This window comes from Crocodylus porosus, unplaced genomic scaffold (genome assembly GCF_001723895.1).
Source record: "Crocodylus porosus isolate Cpor-Errol unplaced genomic scaffold, CroPor_comp1, whole genome shotgun sequence".
Lineage (NCBI taxonomy): Eukaryota > Metazoa > Chordata > Crocodylia > Crocodylidae > Crocodylus > Crocodylus porosus.
Window position 1 is genome coordinate 50,847,929 of NW_017728950.1, and position 24,296 is coordinate 50,872,224.

Below are 24,296 nucleotides of genomic sequence, written 5' to 3' on the forward strand. Positions count from 1 at the left end.
TAAACCTGAAGATGTTGTGTTGCAATTTGCTTATTGGATAAACCCAAGCTTGGGCAGTAACTTATTATAATAATTTCTAACACCTTTTAACCCCATAGGATAACAGCTATAAAGCAATATTATGAATAGCTATATAACTAAAAAATTACCATAATTAGAATATAAAAGAACACACACATCATAGTAACTCTTGGGAAGGATGGAACAGAAGGGTCACTGCTGTCCCATACCCCACGGATATCTCTTACTCCTTGTGAGAGTGAGAACCAGATCCTGACTGAGGGGCTTCCACCGGTATTCTTCGAGCAGCCCAGTTCAGAGACGTCTGACTTCACTGATTCAACTTGCCATGCATCTTCTAACCGAGGGACTACCAATAAGTTACTAACCAAGTGGGAATTCTTGGTTAATTTCTTTATCTGTTTTATTATCACTGCCAATTTTAATCTGTATTGTTATGTTGTCTGCATATGAGCTTAACCTTTTTATTAACTATTATATATGCAAACTATATCTTTTGTTGTCATAAGTAAAATTCATTCTTTTTTGTAAGTGAAACTTGCCATTTCTTTCCTTTCCAACATCACCTTCTCGATCCCGAACCAAAAAGCCCAGTGGCCAATAAAGTTGCAGTGCTTAGTCAGTCGGCAACTAAATTGATATACTCACAGTGCCCAGCTGGCCTGTGACAAGAGAGGCAGGTGGGTTTAGCAGATGGGGATCTTCAGGAGTAGGCAGGGTCCACACCAGAGACTGGGGGATCAGGGAGCGAGTGGAGTCTGCAGGGGGAGGAGGGTTCATAGAGTCCAGAAAAGTTTGGTGAGATCAGGGGGCTCACAGAAGTCTGAAGGTGGGTTTGGGGAGGACTGTGGACATTCTTTCCTCAATTTTAGCCCTCCACCCCTCAGACAAACCAACTCCTCTCCACTAGTGAACCAACGCCCCCCCCTTGCCCAATGCTCCCCATCATTGAGCAACAAATGGTCATGTACAAGCATTCATTTCTAGCACTGGAAAATTTCCATCACTAAAAATTACTCTGGAAGAAGGAGCATTACAAGCATTAAGTCTGCATCTGCCACCTTTCCTCTGCTCCCTTCACCTTCCTGAGACCATGGTGATTCCAGTCTGGGGAGCTGCTCCTCTTCTCCCATTCCTGGTGGGACTGGAACAGTGATAGCAAAGCCTCACTAACTCCTTATACCAGAATCCCCAGTGTGAGGAGTGGGAAGTGTGCTTATGATGCTGTGGCCTCCATTCAGGTCTCAGTACCCAGAAGCCAAGAGGATGGTACAGTACAGATGCTCCCCATTTCCACACCAACTCCTTGTGCAGACTAGGATAACCTTGGTTTCTGAAAAGAATGGGAACTTTTCCTCAAGTTTCTACACTTCCTTGCTCACTGGAGCAGTTAAGCTGCAGGGAACACACAAATGTTAGTTTTCCTGGAAGAAAGCATCCTGGGAGCAACTTCAACCAGGCTGGAGTTGGGTTATTTTTCTCCCAGAAACAACGTTCTTGGTTTGAGGGAAGTGGTGTGAATGCTTGTGTACTTGTGGTTTCTACCAGGAGAACAGCAGTTCTCTCAGTAGAGATGCAACACTTCTGCATGGCCAATATATTGAAAAAGAAAGGTGTAATGGTTAGTGACAGGAAAGCAAATACAAGGATGTGGGCTCTAATCCTGCTTTTTCTAATGACCTGGTTTTTCTAATCAGGGAGAATTATGTAACACTTGTCCCTAATAATATTTCCATAGGTGCCAACACTGTGGATGTTCCAGGGCACAAGCACCCGCCCAAAAAAATTAGCAGAAGCTCAGCACCCAAAAGTCATGCTTGCAGACATTAAAAATAAACAAACAAAAAACTATGTTTTATCAGAAACAGCAGCATGTTACTTCAACATGGCTCTGCAGTGCCTGTAAAGATTGGCAGGGCTGCAGCAGGGCTTTTTGGCACTTTTAGCTAAAGCTGATTCAGCCAGATATTAGATAAAAGCACCAAAAGAGCCCCACTAAAGTGCCCAATATTTACAGATGCTGGAGAGCCGAGTGGAAATAATGTGCTGCCTCTTTTGTTCATGAACAGGGCTTGGCACAGGAACACACTCAGTTTAATATAAAGAGCTGTTTTTGTTTGTTTGTTTTTTTAAACATCTGCAAGCACCCTCAGGCAAAAATCAAAGTCAGCACCTATGAATACTTCCATATGTTTCAGGGACTCTTATAAGTCTACATTTATTAACAATATTAAAAGTAACCTTTACCTCCTTGGATGGAAGATCTTCTACAAGATCAAAAAATAAGCTACATTTTTCTTATAGAATCAGCAGTATGCTTTACTTCATGCCATTGCTAGCTACCAGTGTGCATCTTTAAAAAAGTAATTCAGTATAATTTTCTCCATGCAAATAAAATGTTAAGAGGCTAGCATTTATCACTGAGATATACCAAGAAGTATATAGAAGTATGTCCAGATTCTCAAACATGTTAGATTAAATTCAAGTCCAGCTCCAATTCACCTTAAATTGGCTGCAAATATAATGGTACAAAAGCAGAATTAACAGCAAATCCCCATTCACTATCTTCTGGTTCACAAATGCTCTTCGATATGTGTAGTCATTTTTACTTTGGCAAAATAAATGTAAAATAAGATGTCACTCTGTTTGGATAAGGGTTAGATCCAACCCACACAAGTGTAAGTGACTAAAGGAAGGGAAAGGCAGTGACAAAATGAGGCAGCTTGAGACTGTTAGAAATCAAGACGACAGACATTATACCTTGCAATTCTCTTCCTGATGACCCCTACACACACATAGGCAGGACAAGAAAAAGAGGAGATCGTGAGTTTGGTTTCATGCAGTGTTCCCCAAACTTCTAAAAAGTTGATATCTCTGGAAAATGAAATTAATCATACCCCCCTTTTCAACCCTACCATGTTAATACAATATTATAGGAAGAAAGAACAAGAAGGAAAGTGCAGAGTGAATTACAATGCAGTATTTCTATTCCTTGGCCTCGACCCTTTTTCCCCATGCTCATCATGAAGGCAGCCTTCCTTCACACACCAAAGGCAAATTATAAGCCTGTTTCATGTAAAATTTGCTCAAAATATGCAATCCATGTCTTGCATTGTAAGTGTTACATATGCTTTACAGAGATCATTTCTTCACCTGTGAAATGTGGTCACATCTGAATGAAACATTATAAGCTTTCTGTGCCAGAAAAACGGCATGACTTTTCAGCCAGGATAACATTCCAATTGTCATTGAAAGGAGATCTCAGGCAAATTAAAAATGGAATATAGGAAGGCAAGAAGACAGGGAAGAGTTTTGCTTCAGGAGCAAGCATGGACAAAGTACTGTCTAAATTAAAATAAAACCATCTTGCATTATTTAAATCATACTAGAAATAAAAGTCAGGATGATTATACAGGGAAATATTTTTTTCCAAAACCGTATCGATTTCGTTATAGTAAGTTGACTAATGCAGCACATAGAGGAGGACTGCAACAGGATCACAGGTGGTTGCACAAGGGATGAAGTGATGCAAGGGCCTTTACCATCAGGCATGGTTTGCATTCTGGTGTACAGGAACCCAATGCGAACACAGCTGAGGTAGTGCAGGAACTGCAGGGATTACTTACGAAATGAGACTGTTACATTAGAGGACTACAGGATGCTACAGGAACAGGAATACACCAGCCACAGGGAAAGCCCATGTGAAGCTTTAAAAACTACTTTTTAAATTGGAAATGTACATATAATCACTGTTGTGGACCCAAAATAAAATTCAAACTGAATACAGTTTTTAAGATGGTATCCATGTCATTGTGGTCACCCTTTAAATCACTTACAAGGTATCACCTAACGGTTATTATGAAACTGTTTTGTCTAAAGAACATACTTTAATCACAAAAATGCCTTAAAGAAAAAAAACAAATTTTTCAAAACCTAAAAGGAATCAAACGTACTGTATTTTTGATCCAGCAAGATGCAAATTGTGGTTACAGGTAACATAACAGGTTTTGTTTCGTATAAGTCTGGAGTCCAGTGGGGATGTGGAGTGGCATTTAAGTGCAATAGCAGTTCAGTATGGACAGGTTTTATTTGTTGGGATAAGACATCTATTTCTTAACCCAACAATCTATAACCTTTCATAACCATTAGATTTCCAGAAATATCAAGGGATGGTAACAGAACTGTTCTAGACTCATTCAGAGCATATAACTTGGGGTACTGACTTTGTCTTTCTATAGGACCCCCAATAATGGAAGTCTCATGTTACTTAAATATTACTAGTGCTACTGCTAACTTTGTTCCCAGGCTCAGAATTTATATAGCTAATTTCTATCTAGAATAAATTTAAATGATTGTTACTGTACAAAACTCTCAAAAAGGGATAACATACTGAAAAAGTAGCTAGTACTTAATAAATAATTAAATAAATGTTTTCACCTTATAATTTTCACCTCTTAAAAATAATTATCAAAAGGGAAATAAAACTGCAGGACTTGATTATGCAAAGCATGCCAGGAATGTTTTAACTGAAAGTCATGCATTTCCTAAACTATGTAATGTTAACAGGAAAATGTTCTTTTTTTCCCCCCAAGAGACATACTGAAATCCCCAGAGAACTTAAAATTATTTGGAACAAAAAGTATTGAAATAATATACTAATTATATAAAGAAAAAACCTGAAGTTCATAGCTGTTTGGCACAAGTACTGTACCTGTGCCCTTGCCTGAACTTCCCCAAGGAGTCCAGAGTACTGCTGCTCCAACTCCTTTTTCTGTCTCTGCCAACAGCTTTCTTGTGCTTTCATCTGTTCAGCCATTTTGTTAAAAGTGTCTTCCTGTGTCTGCTGAAGCTCCTTCATGGTATCAGACTTATTCTTACAAATATATTCTAGATGAGTTATCTGCATGAGAGAGATTAAAAAAAAAAAACACTTCTCAAACAAAAATGCCCTTTTACATTCATTTTAAATCCTAATTTAAACACAAAATCTTTTTGATCTAAGACCTTGATTATTTCTTTTTCCAGATAGCTTAGTAAAAATTTAAAAAGCTATACATATCACTAGTCTGTTGCTTCAAATCGCTCTTTAAAACCTAATTCTTCAAAAGAAATCCAACTTACGCTGATCTCATCAATATAATCCTCTCTAGAACCTTCTTAAGCAGAGAGACTGTCTTATTTGCTTTAAAAAGTTGGTAATGAAATTATATTATTGTTATATAATTAATAAGCCCCATGCAATAATAATATGGCATGTTAAATTATAATGAAAGTCAGAGTTTACATTTTTATATCACATTTTATTTGAAAACCAAAGTATTCTTCACATTTGCTGAGTACTAAAACAATTTAAGAGAGCTTTAGAGTTGCCTCTTTTCCCAGACAAGCTGTTAATTTTATGGTGCATTTCAATGTGCAATTTAAGGGCTATACTCAGTGGTCAGGGCTTTAGCCCTGCAATTTCCACTAAAACTAAATGGAGTTATGCATCAAATAAAAGAACACATTCCCATATTTTTCCAATACACTATCTAAAGATATGGTCCCTATTTCTTTCAATGTATACCACAAAACTACAAAAGAAAGTCTGTTCTATACAATTATAATGCCATTCATAATACTGTTGGAAAAATTCTAAGCTGATAAACATGAAGTATCATAAAACTCTGGCTGTCCAATCCCAAAAACTGCACTGAATACCCTGTTTAACTCCCCTCCCCCCACACAAACTACAAGTAATTTTCATTTAGTTTTTTTTCCCTTCTGAGAAGACAAAGGAAGCATTTCCTCTGCCTCCAGCCTGCATTATCTACAACTGTTACCAACCAAACCCCTTTAGTACTTTCCATTGACTGCTGGGATATTTACTAATAGGGGCAGAGCCAAAATGATTAGCTGTAAGCAACCCTGTTCCTGAACTTGAGCCAAGAGAGCATTCATAACTCTAACAGATGAGAAACTTATGAAATAGTTTTTCTCTTCCTATCCCTCAAGAGTATGTCAGTGCAGCCAAGACCTGGAATCTTTCTGCTAGACCACAGGAACACAGAGCTGACCTGATCAATGGAGCCAGAACATGAACAGAGATCCTAAGGAGTGGCATGTGTTAGTCTGCTGAGCCAGTTTAAGTTATTGGGAAAAAACAGGTTTAACAAATGTGTTTCTTTTGGACAGGCTTAGCTTTATGAAATATTAAGGCATCCATAAAAGTATACCATTCCCCCTTGAACAAATATTTATATTTTTAAATACATAAAGGTTCTTAAAAATGCACTCTGTTATATTCTGGAATACAAATGCCCTAACCAAAAAAAAAATGGGGGGGAAGGGGGAGGAAGGGGTTCCAAATATCTCTGGCTCTCAAGCAAATATTTTTTAAATGATGTTCTGGGGGTAACTGTATTTTGTTTCTGTCTTATGCTAAAATAAAGAGTTGGTTTATTAGTGTAAATGACTAAGTTCTTTGAATTGCTTCATCAGTAAGATTAATTTATTTTCTTTTAATTAGGTCCCTATGGCTAATACTGGCTAGTAGTATTAGCATGTCCTGCACAGAAAGTGGAGCTTAGAGACTTCATACAGACTTCAGTCACATTTACATGCCCACAGCAATGGCATCAAACTGAGTTGTAGACAAGCCATAATTAATGGTACTGAATTATTAACATCCAAATTCTTTTTGAAATAAGATGAATGTCAGTCCCTTTTAATGATACTGTGATGTGGACAAATGTCACTGAATTTAATAGAGGTATCTGGTGCCTAAGGACAGTTACCTTCTCATTAGCCCTGTTGAGGTCTAAGATCAGGGCATCAACATTCTCCTGTAAGACTGCACAAAGCTCAGGCCAGGAGAATTTATCCAGCATGCCTCCTGGTTGTTTTATAAGCACACAGCCTGCTACCAAATGCTGATATAGAGTGTGAAGGAAGGTTAGCTTCTCCTGTGAGACAAAAAAAAGAAAAGATTAACCGATGTATATAAATATTGTTAGAATCGAAAAAGAAATAATCAGACATACAATTGTGTATGAAATACACAGACCTTAAATTCACTTATTTTGAAATTTTGTTTCTATTTCAATAGGACTGCTCTCACAATGTGCTCAAAAATATTAAAATCATAATGTAGAGGGGGGAAAAACAGTTTAAAGCTAACTTAATTAGATACATTATATAAAATACATAGGGTCCAATCTTACAGTCTTCATTATACTCCTCAAGCTATGTCCTTTTTGCTTAAGCTGTGATAAACTAAGCATGATAATCATTTGTCTGGTATGAAAAAGGATACCAGAGATACCAAGATCCAGAATCAAGTCACACATGTTGAACCCAACCACAAAGCTTGTAGACATGCTGAATTTACAATACACCACTTGTTACAGTATACACTATAACCTGTACTATGAACACTTTTTTTTTCTGATCTGAAATTCTGTATTATACCAGCTTCCAATATTTAAGCATAACTAAACATACAGAAGGTGTAATTTTGTAATTACTAATTACTAAAAAGAAAGCTAATTGGCAAGGCAGCATAAAATTTGTTCATACAAACATCAGAATTATACTATCAGAACTACAAGACTATGAGACCTTAAGAAACAGTCTTCACAGACTGATTCTGACCAAATACGCGTTCAATAGGCTTTTAAAATCATCAATTCAAACCAAAAGTTTGATTCTGACCTCACAATGCTTTCATACTACAATCTACTGACTGACTTACTCAAGTTAATCCTTAACAACTTTAAGTCAACAATCAAAGATGGTTTCAAAACCCAAACTAGGGCCTTTATTCAAGAGTCCAGACAACCACGTGAAAGGCCCTATCATGTTCAATGGAAGTGGAACAAATCTCAAGTCAAGAAACTGCAAGAGATGTTGCAAAGTTCTGACAAAATTTTGGGCTTTTTCAATTATGTATAGGTGTACTTTGTGTCTTGTCTCTTGAATGATTTTAAGCAACGAGTCATGAACAAAAATGCTACCGACTAATATTTTTTTTGCCAAGGATAATTCAATATGTCGCCATTGTGACCTTCTTGCTTGGGCTGTGATAAACCAAGCATGATAATCATCCATTTGGCATGAAAAAAATCCCAAGACAAAATCAGTTCACACATGTTAAACCCAACCACAATGCTGTAGACATGCTGACTTTACAGTACAGTCAGGCTTCTAGTTTCCTTTGCTTTAATCACTATCTGATGTGTATAACAATTCCAACTGCTTCATGTGGACACAATTTAAATCCCAGACTGTAAAGGGGGTGGAAAGAATGTTTCCTTTTTACTTAGTTGGCATTCAAGTTCAGATTTGCTGGAATAATGAGCTCAATATGCAGGACAACTGTGATAAAGAACATGGTTGATTATTGCTAATGCAGAACTACTTTACTGGCGAAAATTAAAGCAGGAAAACTATATTAAGATCAGTAAAGGAGGCAGTTAGATTTTGAAATAAATCCCCACAAAGCAATTACTACATGCAGTATGACACTATCAGCTAATATGCAAAAAACAGGTAACTAGTTTTGTAATGGGCAGGCAAAATTATCTTAATACCATGTTTGTTATTGTCTTGGTTGCTCCTGGAATCAGTAGTTAGTTATTAGCTATGGGATTATAATGCTGAACACATCTTCCAAATGCAAAAACGTATATTTACTTTCAACTAAGATTTACAAAAAGAACTGACCCCAGGCCTGATATTTTAAATAAATGCATTTGCCCTAAACTTTTTTTCTTGTTTAAGATGTAGAAAACCCATAAGGGTTAAACTGTTACCTGATTTATAAAATGAAACTCAAGAGAAATGTGATGCTTGAAAAATGTGTAGATACTAAATACATATTTCAAAATATGCATCTTAAAATCATATATTGGGGATAAATCTGTTAAGACTAAAAGCAACCATCTGAGGTATGGAAATGTGTAAAACTAAGATTAAATAAAGGCTCCTTTTGACAGTCATCTTGTCTCTGGTAATACCTCTGTATCCTTCTGGTAAGCCCTGGTAAGCTTCTGGATTTCGTTTTCAGATTCTGTGGCACGCACTTTCTCTTTCTCCCAGCAGTGCAGTACATTCTGTAGTTCCATTTTTAAAGTGCCTATTAAAGACTCTCTGTCTGCACACTTAGTGCGCAAATGATTTAACTCTTTATTGGCATCAGTCAGGTTATTCCGAGCTTCCTAAAGAAGACAGATACAAACAGAAAGGTTTATAACAACTTTATCTTATGTTACCTCAATCAGTAATCTTGGAAAGAAATCTCTATACTGACATCTAAAATAAACCATCTACTCTTTCTGAACATAGAATGAAATGCCAAATTTGATAACCACTTCCTTTACAGTTAGGAAGTAGAGTGGAGCAGAGTAGAAAGCAGATCCTGTAAGATTATTCATTTTCTTTTTACTCCCTCACCAAGGCCAAAGAGTCCTTCCTTCTGACACTCACAACTGGGCTTTCCCCACCCTTAAAGGGGGCTTAGATCCTTTCAGCTGAAAATTCAAACATGAAGCAAGCAAGTCAGCTTGTAGGAACAGTCAGGAACTGGATTGCCTTAAGGACTGGTGAAAGAACCTTTTCCTTTTCACCTAGGCTAGGGACAGACATTACACATAAACTGGTTTAAGTGATTAGAAACTGGTTTCAATTTGTAACAGAACAGATGTTCAGTGCACATAATCCCGTTTCAAAGTGGCCAAAACTGATTTAACCAATTGATCTCAAACCAGTTTATGCAACGTCTGTCCCAGGCCCCTTCCTGATTTAAGTTAAACTAGAGTCCTCCAGCATCCCAGCATGCTCTCTGAGTTGTGCTCTCTGTTCCAGAGAGCAGGGCTGGCCCCACCCTTCTGCTCCCTAGCCCAAAGGACAGGATGTGGCAAGACACTGGCCAGCATGGTCCCATTAAGGCAAAGTGGGCAGGGAGGGGGGTTAATGCTTCCCTCCTTCTCCACTGCAGCGAGGGTCTGTGCATCTGCCAGGAAGCGGGGGGTGGGGGCGGTGCAACAGTGGCCCCTGAGGCTGGCAGACTCCAGCTGCAGGGCAGAAGGGACGGAGGGAGGAATTAACCCTTCTCCCTTCACCTTAATGAGGCCTTATGCTGGGACAGCATCTGGCCACATCCCCACCAATGGAGCAGTAAGGGATTGGAAGGGACACAAGTACCCTGTAAATATCAGAGTGCCTAGGAGAGGGTTTATTCCCCCCACCTCCCTTCCCTGTCCCACTGGCAAGGACCATAACCCTTCTGACATGGCCCCATTAAGGCTAAGGGGGAAGAGAAGGGATTCATTCCCCCCACACTGGGGGGACTGCAGTTGGGGCAAAGTAGGGCTTTGCATAGCTTCGGGTGGCTTTTCAATTTGGAGGAGATTCGGCTCAATTCTGTGGCCGAATCTCCGAATCCAAATCGAACCGGGGACCAATTTAAAGGTCTGAATCAATTTAAAGCTCTCCAAATCTTTGGCAAAGATTCAGAGAGCTTTGATGATTCAGACAGTCCCTGGTGGCTGCAGCAAGGAGCTGGAGACACTCCAAGCTGGTAAGTACTAGGGGAAGGGAGGGAGGGCTGGGGGAGGGGAGCATGGGGGGACTCCTGCCAGCCCCCCCAACCCTGGAACCTCTGTTCCATGCTGGGGGGGGGGACTCTTACTGCTCCTCCCCCTCTTCCCCCCAGAGTGTGTGTGGGGGCTCTGTGTGGCACTGAAGGGGGCTGCACTTCCTCCTTCCCCCCACCACTGGGGGGATGACTCCGGGGGGGAACTCTTTCCCCTGCTCCCCACACTGGGAGCCTGCTGCCCAACCAGCCACCAGCTGCGCACACCAGGCCTGGTTGTGCTTACTGACAGACTTCAGGCTCCCCATCACTGAGCTGCAGTTGCTTGGGGTGGCCCCAGCCCCACCATGCAGCTGCCTTGGCTAGCCCAGGCCATATGAATGGGGCCACATGAATGGGGCCACCCAGCAGCTGTGGCTCAGTTACAGCTGCTCCCTACACTCCAGCTGGCCAAAGCCAGGCAGAGCTGCACAGAGTCCCCTTCCCAGCCCTGTAGTGGTGAAGCAGGGGGAAGTGTCCCCCCAGCATTGAACAGAGCCCCTCTCCCTGCCCCCCATGGTCAGGGCCAGGCAGCCTTGCATAGAGCCCTTCTGACCACCCTGCAGTGCCAGGGGAAGAGCAAAGGAAAGAGTCCCACTCCAGGGTCAGGCCAGGAAGCCCTGCACAGAGCCCCCCTCCCCACCCCATGGGGACTGTGGGCGGGGGGGAGCAGGAAGGGGAAGAATTCCCCCACAGCACCAAAAAGAGTCCCCCTCCCTGCCCCATGGCACTGGGGGGATGGAGGACGGGGAATAGTTCCCTTCTGGTGCCAGGCAGCACTGCATGTCTGGTTTACTCCCAGCTGTCAGGGAGCCACTGGGGTAGACAGAGTTCTTCCCTGCTCCTCCTCCCCCACCACAGCAGTTTGGCCATGCTTCCTCTTCCCCCACCCTCTGAATCCTGCAGGCCAAGGCTGGGGTCTCCTCGGTCTTACTCAGCCATGCCCCCCCTCCTCAGCCATGCCCCCCCCACCCCAGCTCAGCTTCCCTGTGGAAGGGAAGGGGTGCTCTAGTGCCCCCAGGCTTCTGGCCTGAGTCACTGCAGGCATGTGCCTGCATTTCTGGAATGAAAAGTGAATATCTATCCCAGGGGTGGGCAATTATTTTGGATGGAGGGCTGTTTACCAAGTTCTGGCAAGCTGTCAAGCGCTGCATGGGTAGCCCTGCCCCTTAACAGATGCCCCGCCCCCTGGTTGCCATCTTGTGACTGGAAATCCCACCCCTAACCCCTGACTTTTGTCGCCAGAAGTCCCTCCCCTTCCCCTGTAAGTACTCCTTTCAGCAAAGGGTTTTACCATCTCGGAACCAGAAAAATATCAAACTATATTCTAAAAAGCAAACTTCTACAACATTCATTAATTTGATTTCAAAAAATATTTTTGTCCTGATTTATATGTGTTCGTGTAGTGTACACAGAGGTGACTGCACAATAGGTTTGTGGGGCTGTGGGTGTGTGTGTGGCTATGTGGGGTGTGGGTGGGCGTGGAGGAAAGGGTGGCTGGGGTTTGTGTATGGCAAAGTGAGTGGAGGTATGGGTACATGTGTATGGTGGGGTGTGTGTGTGGGAGTCACCCATGAACACACACTCACACTCACACTCTGCCCCCATGCCTGCAGACACATGCATGCACCCATGCACGCACGCACATTCATGCATGCCCACCCTGCACTTACCAGCACAGTCCCGTGCTCTGTGGTCTGGGGATGCAGCTGGGAGCCACAGCCACATAGGGGCAGGAAAGCAGGGAACTGGCTGGGGGTGGGCAGGGCTGGGCTGCTCAAGCCTGCAAGCCTGCTGAGGGCTCCCTCTGGGTCCTACTGCCCCTGGCTCCTGTCAGCTTTGACAGGGAACTAGGGACAAATTAATACTATTTACTAAATTTTTAGGGGCTCCGTGGGCCCAGACCAAGGGCCATATTTTGCCTGTCCCGATCTATCCACTTGCAAAATGGTTCAATCTCTATTGGTTAGACTAACTTGCAAATATTGAATCAACTCAGGCTTGGGCTTTTTGAATGTTTGTCCCTAGCCCTATACGTCACTGCTTCAATCTAATCAAGGACTGGCAGCAACCAAGAGCTGCTGTCACTGAAGGGCTCTTTTTAGTGGTCTAAGTAAAATCAATCTGGTAGTCTCACTCTAATATCCAGCGGACAGACATTTCAATAAAAATGGAATTTATACAAAACATCACTAACTGGTATCAAATCTCAGCAGAGAAGTGAAGGAATGAATGAATCATGCCTCTTATTCCAAGAGATAAGACTACAAGCTAAGAAAGGGCACACATGCTTTGTGTCTAGGACTATTACTCTGACCCCTTGACTGACCACTAATTTCAAATGACCAGAACAAATCAATACTGGAAACAATGAATATTAAGTTGAAATGTTTGCCTACAGAATTTAAATTATAAAATCATGTTCAAGTGTCAAGTATCAGCTGCTTACCACGTATTCATCACTAAAATACTTCCTAATAAAACTATGCAAATTGAAGAATAAGGCATCCTTCTGTAAGCAACCTCTTCCATAAATAAATACTGGGCCAGGCAGCTCAGTGTTCACTTCACATGAACTATTTAAGATTTAAACCAACATAACTGAAGTCAGAAACTGGTTTGTTGCAAAGTAACATTTATTGTGCCTAATATAATAAAAATAGCTGGTAAACTAACTTTATCATGGACAGCCCACTCGTCTAACATGACAGCTATATAATTTTAAGAATGTTTTACTTCAGCCACAAGACCTACTTTTAAGAGAGAGTTTCAAGTGTTCTGAACCTATATCAATTAGCAAGACAAGTTCAGATGAGAAGCTGGAAGGTGTAATTACTACAATTGAATGAATGTTTATAGGTTACCAATATAAGAATCCTTGGGAGTGGCCACACACTAACTTAGCAGTAGTACAAACACACTGCAAATCAGCAGAACAAATTTAATAGTGACCGAGTACTGCGCTTCACCTTATCCCTCTTACCGCCTGAGCTACATATACCCTTGGTGGCTGATGGGACCAGACATGTCACATTACAAAAATGATGCATCAGCCCAAACAAAAACAAAAACACCTGACTCATCATGTGAAAAGGCTACTATAAAATCAGAACTCAAGATATGCACCAAAGGCATCTGGATAAGTGATCAGCAATGTTTTTACTGACAGTCATTTTAGAAAACAGATTTCTTCAAAAGATAGGTGCTATATAATGCTTGGAGATATTGTACACAGAAACTGAGCATAATGGTCATATTCTCACTAAAATTCTCTCTACTACATTCTGCACGTTTCATATTGTAACTCCAACTTCACTGTTCTGCAGATAAAACATTCAATATTTTTTTCAAAAGAGGTCAATATGCATTTTTAAATACGACTACATTTTCTCCTGGCACCACCACAGCCACCTGGCTTTTTAGCGTACTCCATGCTTCCTCAAGGTAGTTATAGAACTAATGCATTCTTCCCCTTTTATTTAAATGTTCTTGAAGCACTATATTTCCCCAGTCTCACTAAAGAATTTTATTCTGAAGCAAGTATTCTGACAAGCACATAAAAAAATGAATTAAAATATATTTTAATAAATAGATTGATATTCATTTCTCAAGATAGAAAAATATACATATTTTAGGCACAGAGAAAAAGACAGAAAACTAAAAACTGACGACAAAGATGCTGACAGTGACAAAAATTATGGAGCAAGAGGATATTCAAAGAGCAGGTAAACACAATTATTTCATTAATACAAACCCTGAAATTCTCACAACAGTCAGCTTATATCTTTTGTTGACTGTAACCACTGTGAAGCAACATGATCTTACGCTAACTTGCAAGTTGGATATTGCATTTCACCAGAGAACAGTGGTACAAAGACTTTCAGAAATAACAGAGATAAATGATTATCCTGAAGTTATAAGCTGAATGACAAATACACAGAGTCTTAAAAAGTTCATAAACATACCTCAAGGTCTTGACTTTGAGACCCTAATTTCTGTTTGAATGAATCAAGCTCTTCTGTCATCTTTTCACAAGAAGCTTTCATTTTTTTTAGCTGGGAAAGATGGAAATATATTGGACTTTGAAACAGTTTTATATTATCAATTAAAAGTAAACTAATGTTTTCTATAAAAAAAATTAAACACTATTATAAACTTATCAAACATTAACTCTGAACAAATTAACAGATGTTCTAGTAAATAAGGTTGTTGATTAAACTACAATAATGACAAAAATGTGTATAATACTAGTTATAACTCGAAAATAAATCTATTATTAACTTTCCTATCAAGTCTCATATACCTGACAAAAATGAGAGCTTTGAAACATGCCATAAAATTTCATAAATGCAGATTCCTATTGTCCTGGAGAATGTTTGGGGAAAGCTACTTAAAGGGAGAAAAAAAATGACAGAAAAGAAAGAAGAAGAAAAAAAAAAAAAATCAGTGGTCCCCTCACAAGTAAAGGAAAAAGAAAAAAAAGAAAAAAGGGGTCCTATTAGCAGTATTTTCTTTCTGAACAGAAGCTCATGCACCTCCATTGACTGCAACTACAGTAGCAGTACCCAAAGACAGGTTAATGTTAAAGAAGGGATTTAAAACTCCTCTGGCCCCAAGACTCACAAGAGCAGGGACCCTGTTTTTCTCTGATTTAAAAAAAAAACAAAACAAAACAAAACACAGTCAGTGGGCTGGATCAGGACAACAGGCCCATGGAACCCAAAGCCTGCTCCTTCCTATGCTAGCTCTAGGATTTATGCTGGATGCACCTTGGATCCAAGAGTGCCTGGGACAGAATCTGTGGGCAGCATGGATCCCAGAGTGGCTAGGGTGGGTGCCATGTAGCATGGATCCCAAAGCAGCTGCTGCACTGCAAATTGGTCTGAGGCTGTACCACATGCAGCGGCTGGTCCAGCAAGTTTGGAACCCACACTGATTGCAGTGCCTGTGGCAGGGTGTTCAGGCCCTGCCTGCAGGGCCAGTCTGGGTCAATTCAGACCCAGGACAAAACCCAGGGGCCAGATAACTCAGCTCTATGGTCCAGATCCAGTCCATGGGCCTTAGGTTTGACAATCGTGTTCTAAAGTATTCAAGGTATTACAACTAGCTATAACTGATGTCAGAACACATGGCTACTATCTGAACATCAGGGAGCAAATCAAAACACAATAATACACTTAAGCTATAAACACTTTGCAAATGGGCTGTCAATAAAGGGTGCTGATTGTAGTTACTTTCCATAAATTACCAAAGTTTTTTCCATCTTGTCCATAATTCAATCAGGCAGCCCTAATCCCTCAAGCTTACATAGTTGCAGGAAAGTTTATTAACATTCAGTAGCTCTAAATATATTGTTAGTTATTAAATTTAAGGTTCATTTAGCAAACTAAAAGCAAAATAAATATTACAGGTTCATCAACATATTCCAGACATCTGGAAATCAAAATAATTAATAATGTTCATATGTGTGTGGAACCCCATCAGAAACCTATATACTAAAACAACAAAACAAAACATAAAAAACCCAAACAAACAAACAAAACCCCCTTAAAATAGGATTGTATAAGCCTAAAACCTTAGTGCTGCACAGAAAAGCATTTTATTTTTATTGGATCGTGCCCCAATAATCCCTGAGTTTTGCTTCATTATTAAAAAGAGTTTTGTTACTAAAACACACCTAAGACAAAAAGCATGAAAGCCTAGAAGCAGTGGCATGTGCAGGGAAAATCAAAAAGGACAGAGCACTGCCCTTTCTGTGTATCATGAGGGCATTCAGTGGTCCCTGGCTCCATATGACAACCTCAGGGTCAGTCACATGCCGTCCTACTGGGAAGTCTTGTGGCAGGTCATCAGTTGGTCCTGCTCTGCTTGCGATTTATTTTCCTTGACAGTTCATTCTTCTTTCTGTCAGAACACTCTCTTTGCTTTCTTAGCAGCCACCCCTTGGTCTCCCCACTGCTGTCTCTGGCACAGTTTCACAACAAAGTGTATTACTAAGCCAAAGCCTGCTGAGTCGACTTTTCAACTGTGCTGAGGATCATGTGACATTCATCCTCCCAAATAACAATTCGCTGTGAGTAATATGTTCCTAGTTACTCTGCTGCTTCTAGACCTGAGTCTCAGAAGAGTTTCATAAACTACTAAGTACAGTGGTTAGGAGAGACCTAATAGTGCTTGCTGTTTACAAAAATATAATCGTTTCCATGGTCACTTATTTTTGTGTCCCTTGAACACTCTCAAAGGTCCTACAGGAAAGTATTCTTTTCCCAATAAAAACAGCAAAGCTAATATTCTTTTTAATGTTATGAATGGCTAGCTAGACAATATATTTGTCAAACAAAAGAAAAAGCCTAAAAAAGGGGAAAAAATAACATTTGTGCTATATTATTAAATTTGATTTTCCTGTACTTTCCCAATTTTATCCATTGATCAAATGATATTGCATAAAGATGTTTAACAAAATGTGATTAACTATTCTCTACATTCCTTAAAACCACACATTTATTTAGAAACATTTTAAACCTAAGAGGACTAAATCAAGTCACATTAGCAATACAAATCAGAAAATAAATGTAATGTTGAAACTTTTCAGTCAGTGAATTAAAGTTCCTAGGACTTCATGAAAATTACATTATTTAAAAAAACCTAAATTGAAATGTTTGTGTTATTGTGCTTTGCTATCTGAAAAAAAGAATGCAGACATTTACTCCTCCTATATGAGAACAAAATAGCACATAAAATTCCAATAATCTTAACATCACAATTCAGTAAAGGTTTTAAAAATGTCATTTTTCTTTACCTCTAAGAGCACTGATATTTGCATATTTGATATCAAAAACATTACATTTCAAGTATTTTACTGTATATTCAACTAAAGCCCTAAGTAGAGAAGAACAAGAAAAGTCACATTTCCATGTATGTGTGCTGAAAATAATTAGTTCAATGGTTCAAAAACCAAAACCAAAAACAAAACAAACCCAAAACCAAAAAACCCCCAACCAAACAAACTTTTTAAAAAATATAAGTGAAACATTACTGTAGGGCAAGCTTAGAGGAAACATAGTGACAGAGATTATTTCTTTTTGGTATACATGAAGCTGTCAACTCAACGTTCCTAGTCTTCTGACCTTTGTAACAAGGGATGACTATGTACTGTTGCAGGCCGAAGGCTATATATGTGGAGCCAAACAGTGCAAGTGTTACCTCATTAGATGAGTCTTCCAGCTTGTTCTGGTAATCTGTCAAGGTATGCCTCAAAATCTCAAGGACAACAGAGAGGCTTGGAGGTTTATCTTTGTCCTTGCAAGTGCCTGAAGAAAAACACAGAATGAACATAAAGCCCTGAAAGTCACGGAGGCAGACTACGCAAACAGGAATAGTTATTAAAATTATTTAGGGCTATAGTGACAATACAGAACACTGAACAGCAGTCTTGTTCTCCCTGTGGCATACAACTCTACATCTACACTTTCTTCATAGCTAAAGGAAATGTACCAGAGCTGCAAACTCCAGTTTACATTTCCACCTAATGACCTCAGTATCCAACTTTCTGTATAATGTCTAGTGACCAGTAAGCTTATGTATCATTCAGTCAAATCATCCACCATTTAAACTGCATAGTAATACACTTTGCAAAACATTTTGTTGAAAGTTAAGTAGATTACACTTTCCTGACATTATTTTGTTGTCTTCTGACCAAGCATTCATTTTGTAATATAGTACTTCATTTATTCAAAACCTTTCTGAGCCAAAGATCACATGACATTGTTATGCTTGGAAAGGCCTTAACAACTCTTTAAATGCTCTTGAATTTCAATCCAAAGGAAACAATACAATTTTTTATCATCTGTCTGCACAGTCCTACATAATGTTTCAATTATAAATGTTAAGAATGATATATCCATTATATATACACTATGCTTACTTATTAAACCCTTAGACTACAACTTCTGATCTAGTGGTCTTAACTGGGGTCATATGAACAAAAGGAGTACTTTTGCCTTCAAAGTACTCAGTGAGCTAAGAAAGCAAAAACAATTATATATGGATCCAGAACGCAAGTTGCCAGATGATATTAAATTCCTCTTCTCCCTACCATTCTTTCTGATATTATACAAAGTAACTAGTTATTTACACCAAACACTTTTTCAACTTGACACCTATAAAACAATACTGATGAGTATATTATATAATATCAGCAATATTAAAATATAAATCATGAATTAGCCCTCAACAATCCCATTAGTACCCTTGATTTACAAGAGGAGAAACAGAGGGGGAAAAAGTTAAAAGCGACTGATTTCTCAGAGATGATAAATACCTCTAGTCCCTAGACCAGGTGTTGGCAATGTTTTTGGACAGAATGCCAAAAACACTGTGTGATGTTGTAAGTAGTTGGCGTGCCAGGGGCAGACAGCAGGGGAGCCGCAAGGGGCCCAATCAATCCTTGTCGTGGCAATGCAGCCCCAGTCCCTTCCCTGCCATCCACCCTGAGATGCACATGCCAAGCAAAATGCCTTCACATGCCACAGTCTGACACCCATACCAGGGGTTGCCTATCCCTGCCCTAGACTACAGGGGGAGTTATAGCCCAGTGATATATATTCAGAAGAAAAGGTTTAGAGTTCAAGGCGTGGTCTGCATAGCTTGATTTCCTATACTGAAATCTTTGATTGAAATTCTATACGTGTGTGTATGGAAGAGGGAGAGCAAGAGGGAGAGAGAGGGAGAGGGAGGAGAGAAGCAAGCTATACAGACCAGGCCTTGAACTCTAAACCTTTCCACTGAACAGACATGTTTCCCTAAAAATATATTTGCAAGTGCACCCTATCTAAACTTCCATCTGATTATTTAAAAACATTAGTTCAGTTTTTTTCCTAAAAAATGGAAGGGTAGGAATTACTTAAACCAACTGTAAAACATTACATATTGTGGCTTTGGCTACATGGGGTACCAACTATAGTCAATGGAAACCTCAAGCTTGCTTGCAAAGCCAGAAAATACTGCCCATAACCACTTAAGGTGTCAGTTTCAAATTAACTATTCCCTCTGCCTCCAGCCCTTTTGATCACTTGAGGAAGTACAATACATGACTGCAAAGTAGAACTGCAGTCTTGGACATGCTAACTTTTCATTTTTATTCCTTAGCTAATTTTTTTTAAAACCATAAAAAGAAAAAAAGAAAAGAAAAATCACTTTTCAAGAAAACAAATACTGATTGGCATTAGGGTCTACAGAGCAAAGTGTTCTCCCCTTTGCTTCCTCAAGTTGAAGAGAATTCCATCAGTCTAGACTCACAAAATTTTCCAGTGAATTCAATACAAACTGTGCATGCATATTCGAAAGGCAGACCCAGCTGGCTCTCACATTACCACTGCCATATTCTACTTCATTCATGTTCTCTTCTTCAACATTTAAAACACATGCAAATGCACACACATACATGCACGCACACTAAAAATTGCGATGACAGACATGTCATTCTTGCTGACAAATATTTCTATTACCATGACATTCAAAGTCCCCAAATGAACTGACAATCCTATTATTTTAGGAGAGTAGTACTCAACCTTTTGGCCCCGTGGGCCAGATGAGTGGCACAGGGCTGGTATGCAGGCTGGATCAGGCCCCGTGTGCCTGGCGCAGGCCCTGCAGTATCCTGCACACCTGGCCCTGCATGCCAGGATCAAGACCCACACTGCCCTAGACACTCAATCTAGCTTGCAGGGCCATAACATGCAGCCTGCAAGGCTCCCCCTGGAAATTTGGTATCAGTGGAGTGGCTGCCGCTCCCCCACCACCAAGTATTTAACCTGTAGGGAGCCCTACAGGACACATGACATGGCTCTGGGAGTTGGATCTGGCCCTCAGGCCGGGAATTAAGCACGCCTGTTTTAGGATACAGAAGCGATCTGAAGTGGCATTTAAGCTGAACAACCAAGGCAGATGGAGAAGCAGAGAGGTAAAGTGAAAAATCAGTCTCACAGAAAATCAGTGGAAAAACAAAGAATAAAAAAAACAGATCTCCTAGACCACAGGCCATTCTATCTGGCCTGCGGGGCCCCTAAAAAATTTAGAAAATTTATATTCATCTGCTCCTGGCTACCTGTCATGAGGCCCTCGATGGCTTGCCAAAACTCAGTAAGCAGCCCTCCGCCCAAAATAATTGCCTGTCCCTGTTCTAAACCAAATCTCTTGCACTGTAATCTATTAACTCAATGTAAGCAAGGCTGGTAAAAATCACACCTTCCAATTTTTTTTTTTAATTTAAGAGAGATTCCACCCTTAAGCCAGACAACACAACAGTACTAGAGGAAGTTACAGGTAGTATAAGAAGTTCCACCATAGACTTTTTCTAAATTCCAGAATCCACTATAGTTTGAAGTAATGTTAATTTATTGTATAGACATGAAGTACCTGTCATTTTATTCCCTCCCACTTCTACAAGAACTCAGACACTATTATGGATTATCACTATTATCAGAGATGAAAACACTATCTTTAGACAATAATTACTTTGAGATAGATTATTTTTTGCCAAGTTCTCCAGAGAGCTCCAGCTCTACTCCCCCAGCCTTTAATTGTTCAGTGTAATCCAAGAAGCCCATCTCTGAACCTCCCACCCCCACCATGTGTGCTTTAGAAGAGGCAGTCAGTAGCCAGCCAACTTGTTTTCTTGTCTTCTCTGACCTTGGCACTTGCACCATCTTCTAGGCCAGGGGTTGTCAACCAGGGATATGCATACCCCCAGGGGTACCTAGAAAGGCCATAGGGTGTACGTGCGGGCAGGCAGAGATGGAGTGCACCCTGGAGTGTGGCAGTGGCATCTCCCCCGGCACATTAGCACAGTTCGCCTCTTACCTGGGGGAGGGGGAGGAGCATGCCGGGAGCCGCCGGCCCCACACAACACCTCCCCCCAACCTCAGCTCACTCTCCTCCATCTCCTTCCTGGAGAGCAGTGAGGGTCTGAATGGTTGGGGGTGAGTGCAGGGAAGTGTGTTTCCATGCCTGCTCCCAGAAGCAGGGCCAGGGAGGGTGAGGGCAGTGGCATCCCTCTGCAGGCTGCACAGGCACTGCCCAGCTGGCCAGACCGTGGGGCTCGCACACAGCAGCTGCTGTTGTCATCGCCACCCACTTGTCCTGTGCCACTTTCCCATGGAGGGTCACACATACAGCTCCACAGGCTGCTGATGGATGGCACACAATTAACTGGGCACGTGGCCAGTAAGCAGACCATGGAGTCGCACGTGCGACCAACCGTGGGAATGTGGCGCAAGCACCGTAGCAGCGCAGTGAGTGGCGGTGATGGTGACTACGGCTACCGCATGCGAGACCCCCCATCCCATTTGGCACCCCCTCCCAGCACCTCAGGAGGGCATGGGAGGTGCATGCCACTGGATCTGCAGGGGCTGCTGCTGCGAGCCAGGGCTGGGACTGTGCCAGGCTCTTCCTGGTGGTGGGGGGCTGGGCTGAGCTGTGCTCAGGCCAGGCGGCAGCGACACAGAGGTGGGTTGGGGGAGCTACAGCAAATTCTAGAGTGGCTGCAGCCACAGCTGTAGCCCTACTCCCAATGCCGCCACTGCCTGCCCCGAGTGCAGCCAGGCCTGGCCCGTTCCCCCACCAGGAAGAACCTGGCGCTGCCGCAGCCCCAGCCTGCCCCACCTGCAGATCTGAGGGCACCCCCCATGCCCTCCTGGGGTGCATGCAACAGGGGGCTGCCATCCCCTCATGGACAAGCCACTCACAGCTCCATCCCGCACCTGCCCCACCCTGGTTGTGCAGCACATGCCCCAGCCCCACTCCCTCCCTCATTGTGGAGGCCTCGATCTGCCCCCACCCTTAAAAACAAGAAAAAATGTAAGTGTGTACAGCAGTTGAAACTGAGTCAGAAAGGGTACACTTTTTTAAAAGAAGTTGAAAACTCCTGTTCTAGGCAATCCAACCTTCCTGCCTACAAACTTAACTCCCCCTAACTTCCAACTGCAAGCTAAACTGTGGCTCTAGTTCTGACCCACGGATATCTGGTGACACTGAACAGCGCAGGAACTGAGCAGGAAGATCCCTCTTGGGCAACAAGACAAAACAAAACTTGTCAGAAGCCTGCCTGCAACAAAATGGTGTATTTCATGACAGAGGTAGTGCCTTCACTGTCATTTAGGAAAAAATGACACATTCTACAGATATCTAGTGGAAATAAATGGGTCAGATGATCTCTCTTTAAGCTACAGTTTCTACAGGCACTCTGTTGACTCAGGCAGGCAACATTCCATCAATGTATACTTGTTTCCCACTTTTAGGTTTCTCTCTGTAACCACATGTGCTAGAAACATTTTTAAAACAGAAAGATAAATGTTTTTGAATAAACTACCAAGTTGTGTGGTTGTGGAAGCACAGAATACAAAGGGCCACAAGTATCAGACATACAATTCAACAGGTACAACAAGATGGATGACAGAAGGAGCATCAGCTAAACTTCCAGGTGGAAGACTTTAAAGGTGGTCTTAAAAGAAGCAAAATTATGCGTTTGTTTCCTTGATGTTCTAAAAAAGGCTGAAAATACTGTTTTGTGTGTTCCTTTCCTTTTGGTTTTATCCCTGAGAAATATCAGAAATGCAAAGTCCTCTTTTCTTTTACCATAAGTCTCCCCTGAATAACACAAAGAAATCGAAAGACCTTTCAGTGCTTAAGTGAAAAAGCAAGACTGTTAATCTTTCAAAGAGCATTTCTTTCAACTGGATGTCAGGTTTCAGTTAATTAGATGTAAAAATACCAAGACAAAACATGTAAAGTGTTTTAAAAATAGCTTAAACAAGGCACTATCTCCACAGGAAAGTTATGCCAATATCACATGTAAATCAGTATAGCTGTGTCACTTGGGAAGGGATTTTAAGGTAAACCAAAAAACCAACTGGGGTAAGACTGCCTGCAAGTCAAAATTCTACTAATATAATTATAAACTATAAAACCTTCCCACAAAAACAAGGCAAAATCAAGTTTTTGCTCTCTGCTTCGAATCCAGTCTCCAATTATGCCTGAATTCCAGAACTGTGAGTCTTCCAACAGAAAGAGAGCACTGAAGATTTAATATTTCTAAATGCTAAAATATGGAAAAATAAAATACCCTTTAAAAGATCCTTCATCCCTTTCTTTTTACAACAAAGACAGACAGAAAAGACACTTTTTTTACCTTCATGGGTCATCTTTAAAATAGAAAGAACGTACTACAGCCACAATTTTCTTCCTAGACAGAAACAGCTGGTGAAGAAATATGGCAGGGAAAAAACACCAAAAAGAAACAAAGTCTCTCCTAGATCTCTACTTCTTGAGAAAAGATTCATGGAAGTTTTTTTGTAACCAAATGATTATGGCTGCATTTTTTTCCTTCCCTGTTATACAACGTGACCACCAGGAATGTCTGGTGAAACTATGCCCAGCCTCAGTCCTTGAGGATTTAGTTTTTTCCTGCTCATTGATAAAAATCAGCAAGTGATTCATGGAGTATTTACTGTTTTGATTTGTTTTGTTTTTACTGGAGAGCTAGCTGGTCACACCATGCTAACTGTCCTCTTCCTAGTCTGTTACTTCATTAGACCATAGAGAGGTATTAAAACTTTTTGTCAGCCCTGGATTCTTCTACAATAAAAATATCATAAGGTCATATCAT

At 40.9% G+C, this 24,296-nt stretch overlaps 1 protein-coding gene across 5 annotated transcripts in view; it reads right to left on the reverse strand.

The window, feature by feature from the left end:
• The window catches only part of CCDC171 (coiled-coil domain containing 171), a 304,988-nt gene that overhangs the window by 166,065 nt on the left and 114,627 nt on the right, over positions 1-24,296 (reverse strand). For 4 of the 5 annotated variants that reach the window (XM_019555118.1, XM_019555120.1, XM_019555115.1 and 1 more), the window contains 5 exons: positions 17,837-17,943; positions 14,599-14,688; positions 9,018-9,218; positions 6,798-6,965; positions 4,733-4,921 (listed from right to left, as the gene is read on the reverse strand). In XM_019555118.1, coding sequence (XP_019410663.1) covers positions 4,733-4,921; positions 6,798-6,965; positions 9,018-9,218; positions 14,599-14,688; positions 17,837-17,943 — 755 coding nt within the window. The remainder of the gene's footprint in view (positions 1-4,732; positions 4,922-6,797; positions 6,966-9,017; positions 9,219-14,598; positions 14,689-17,836; positions 17,944-24,296) is intronic. The other variant, XM_019555119.1, reaches the window with a different exon arrangement.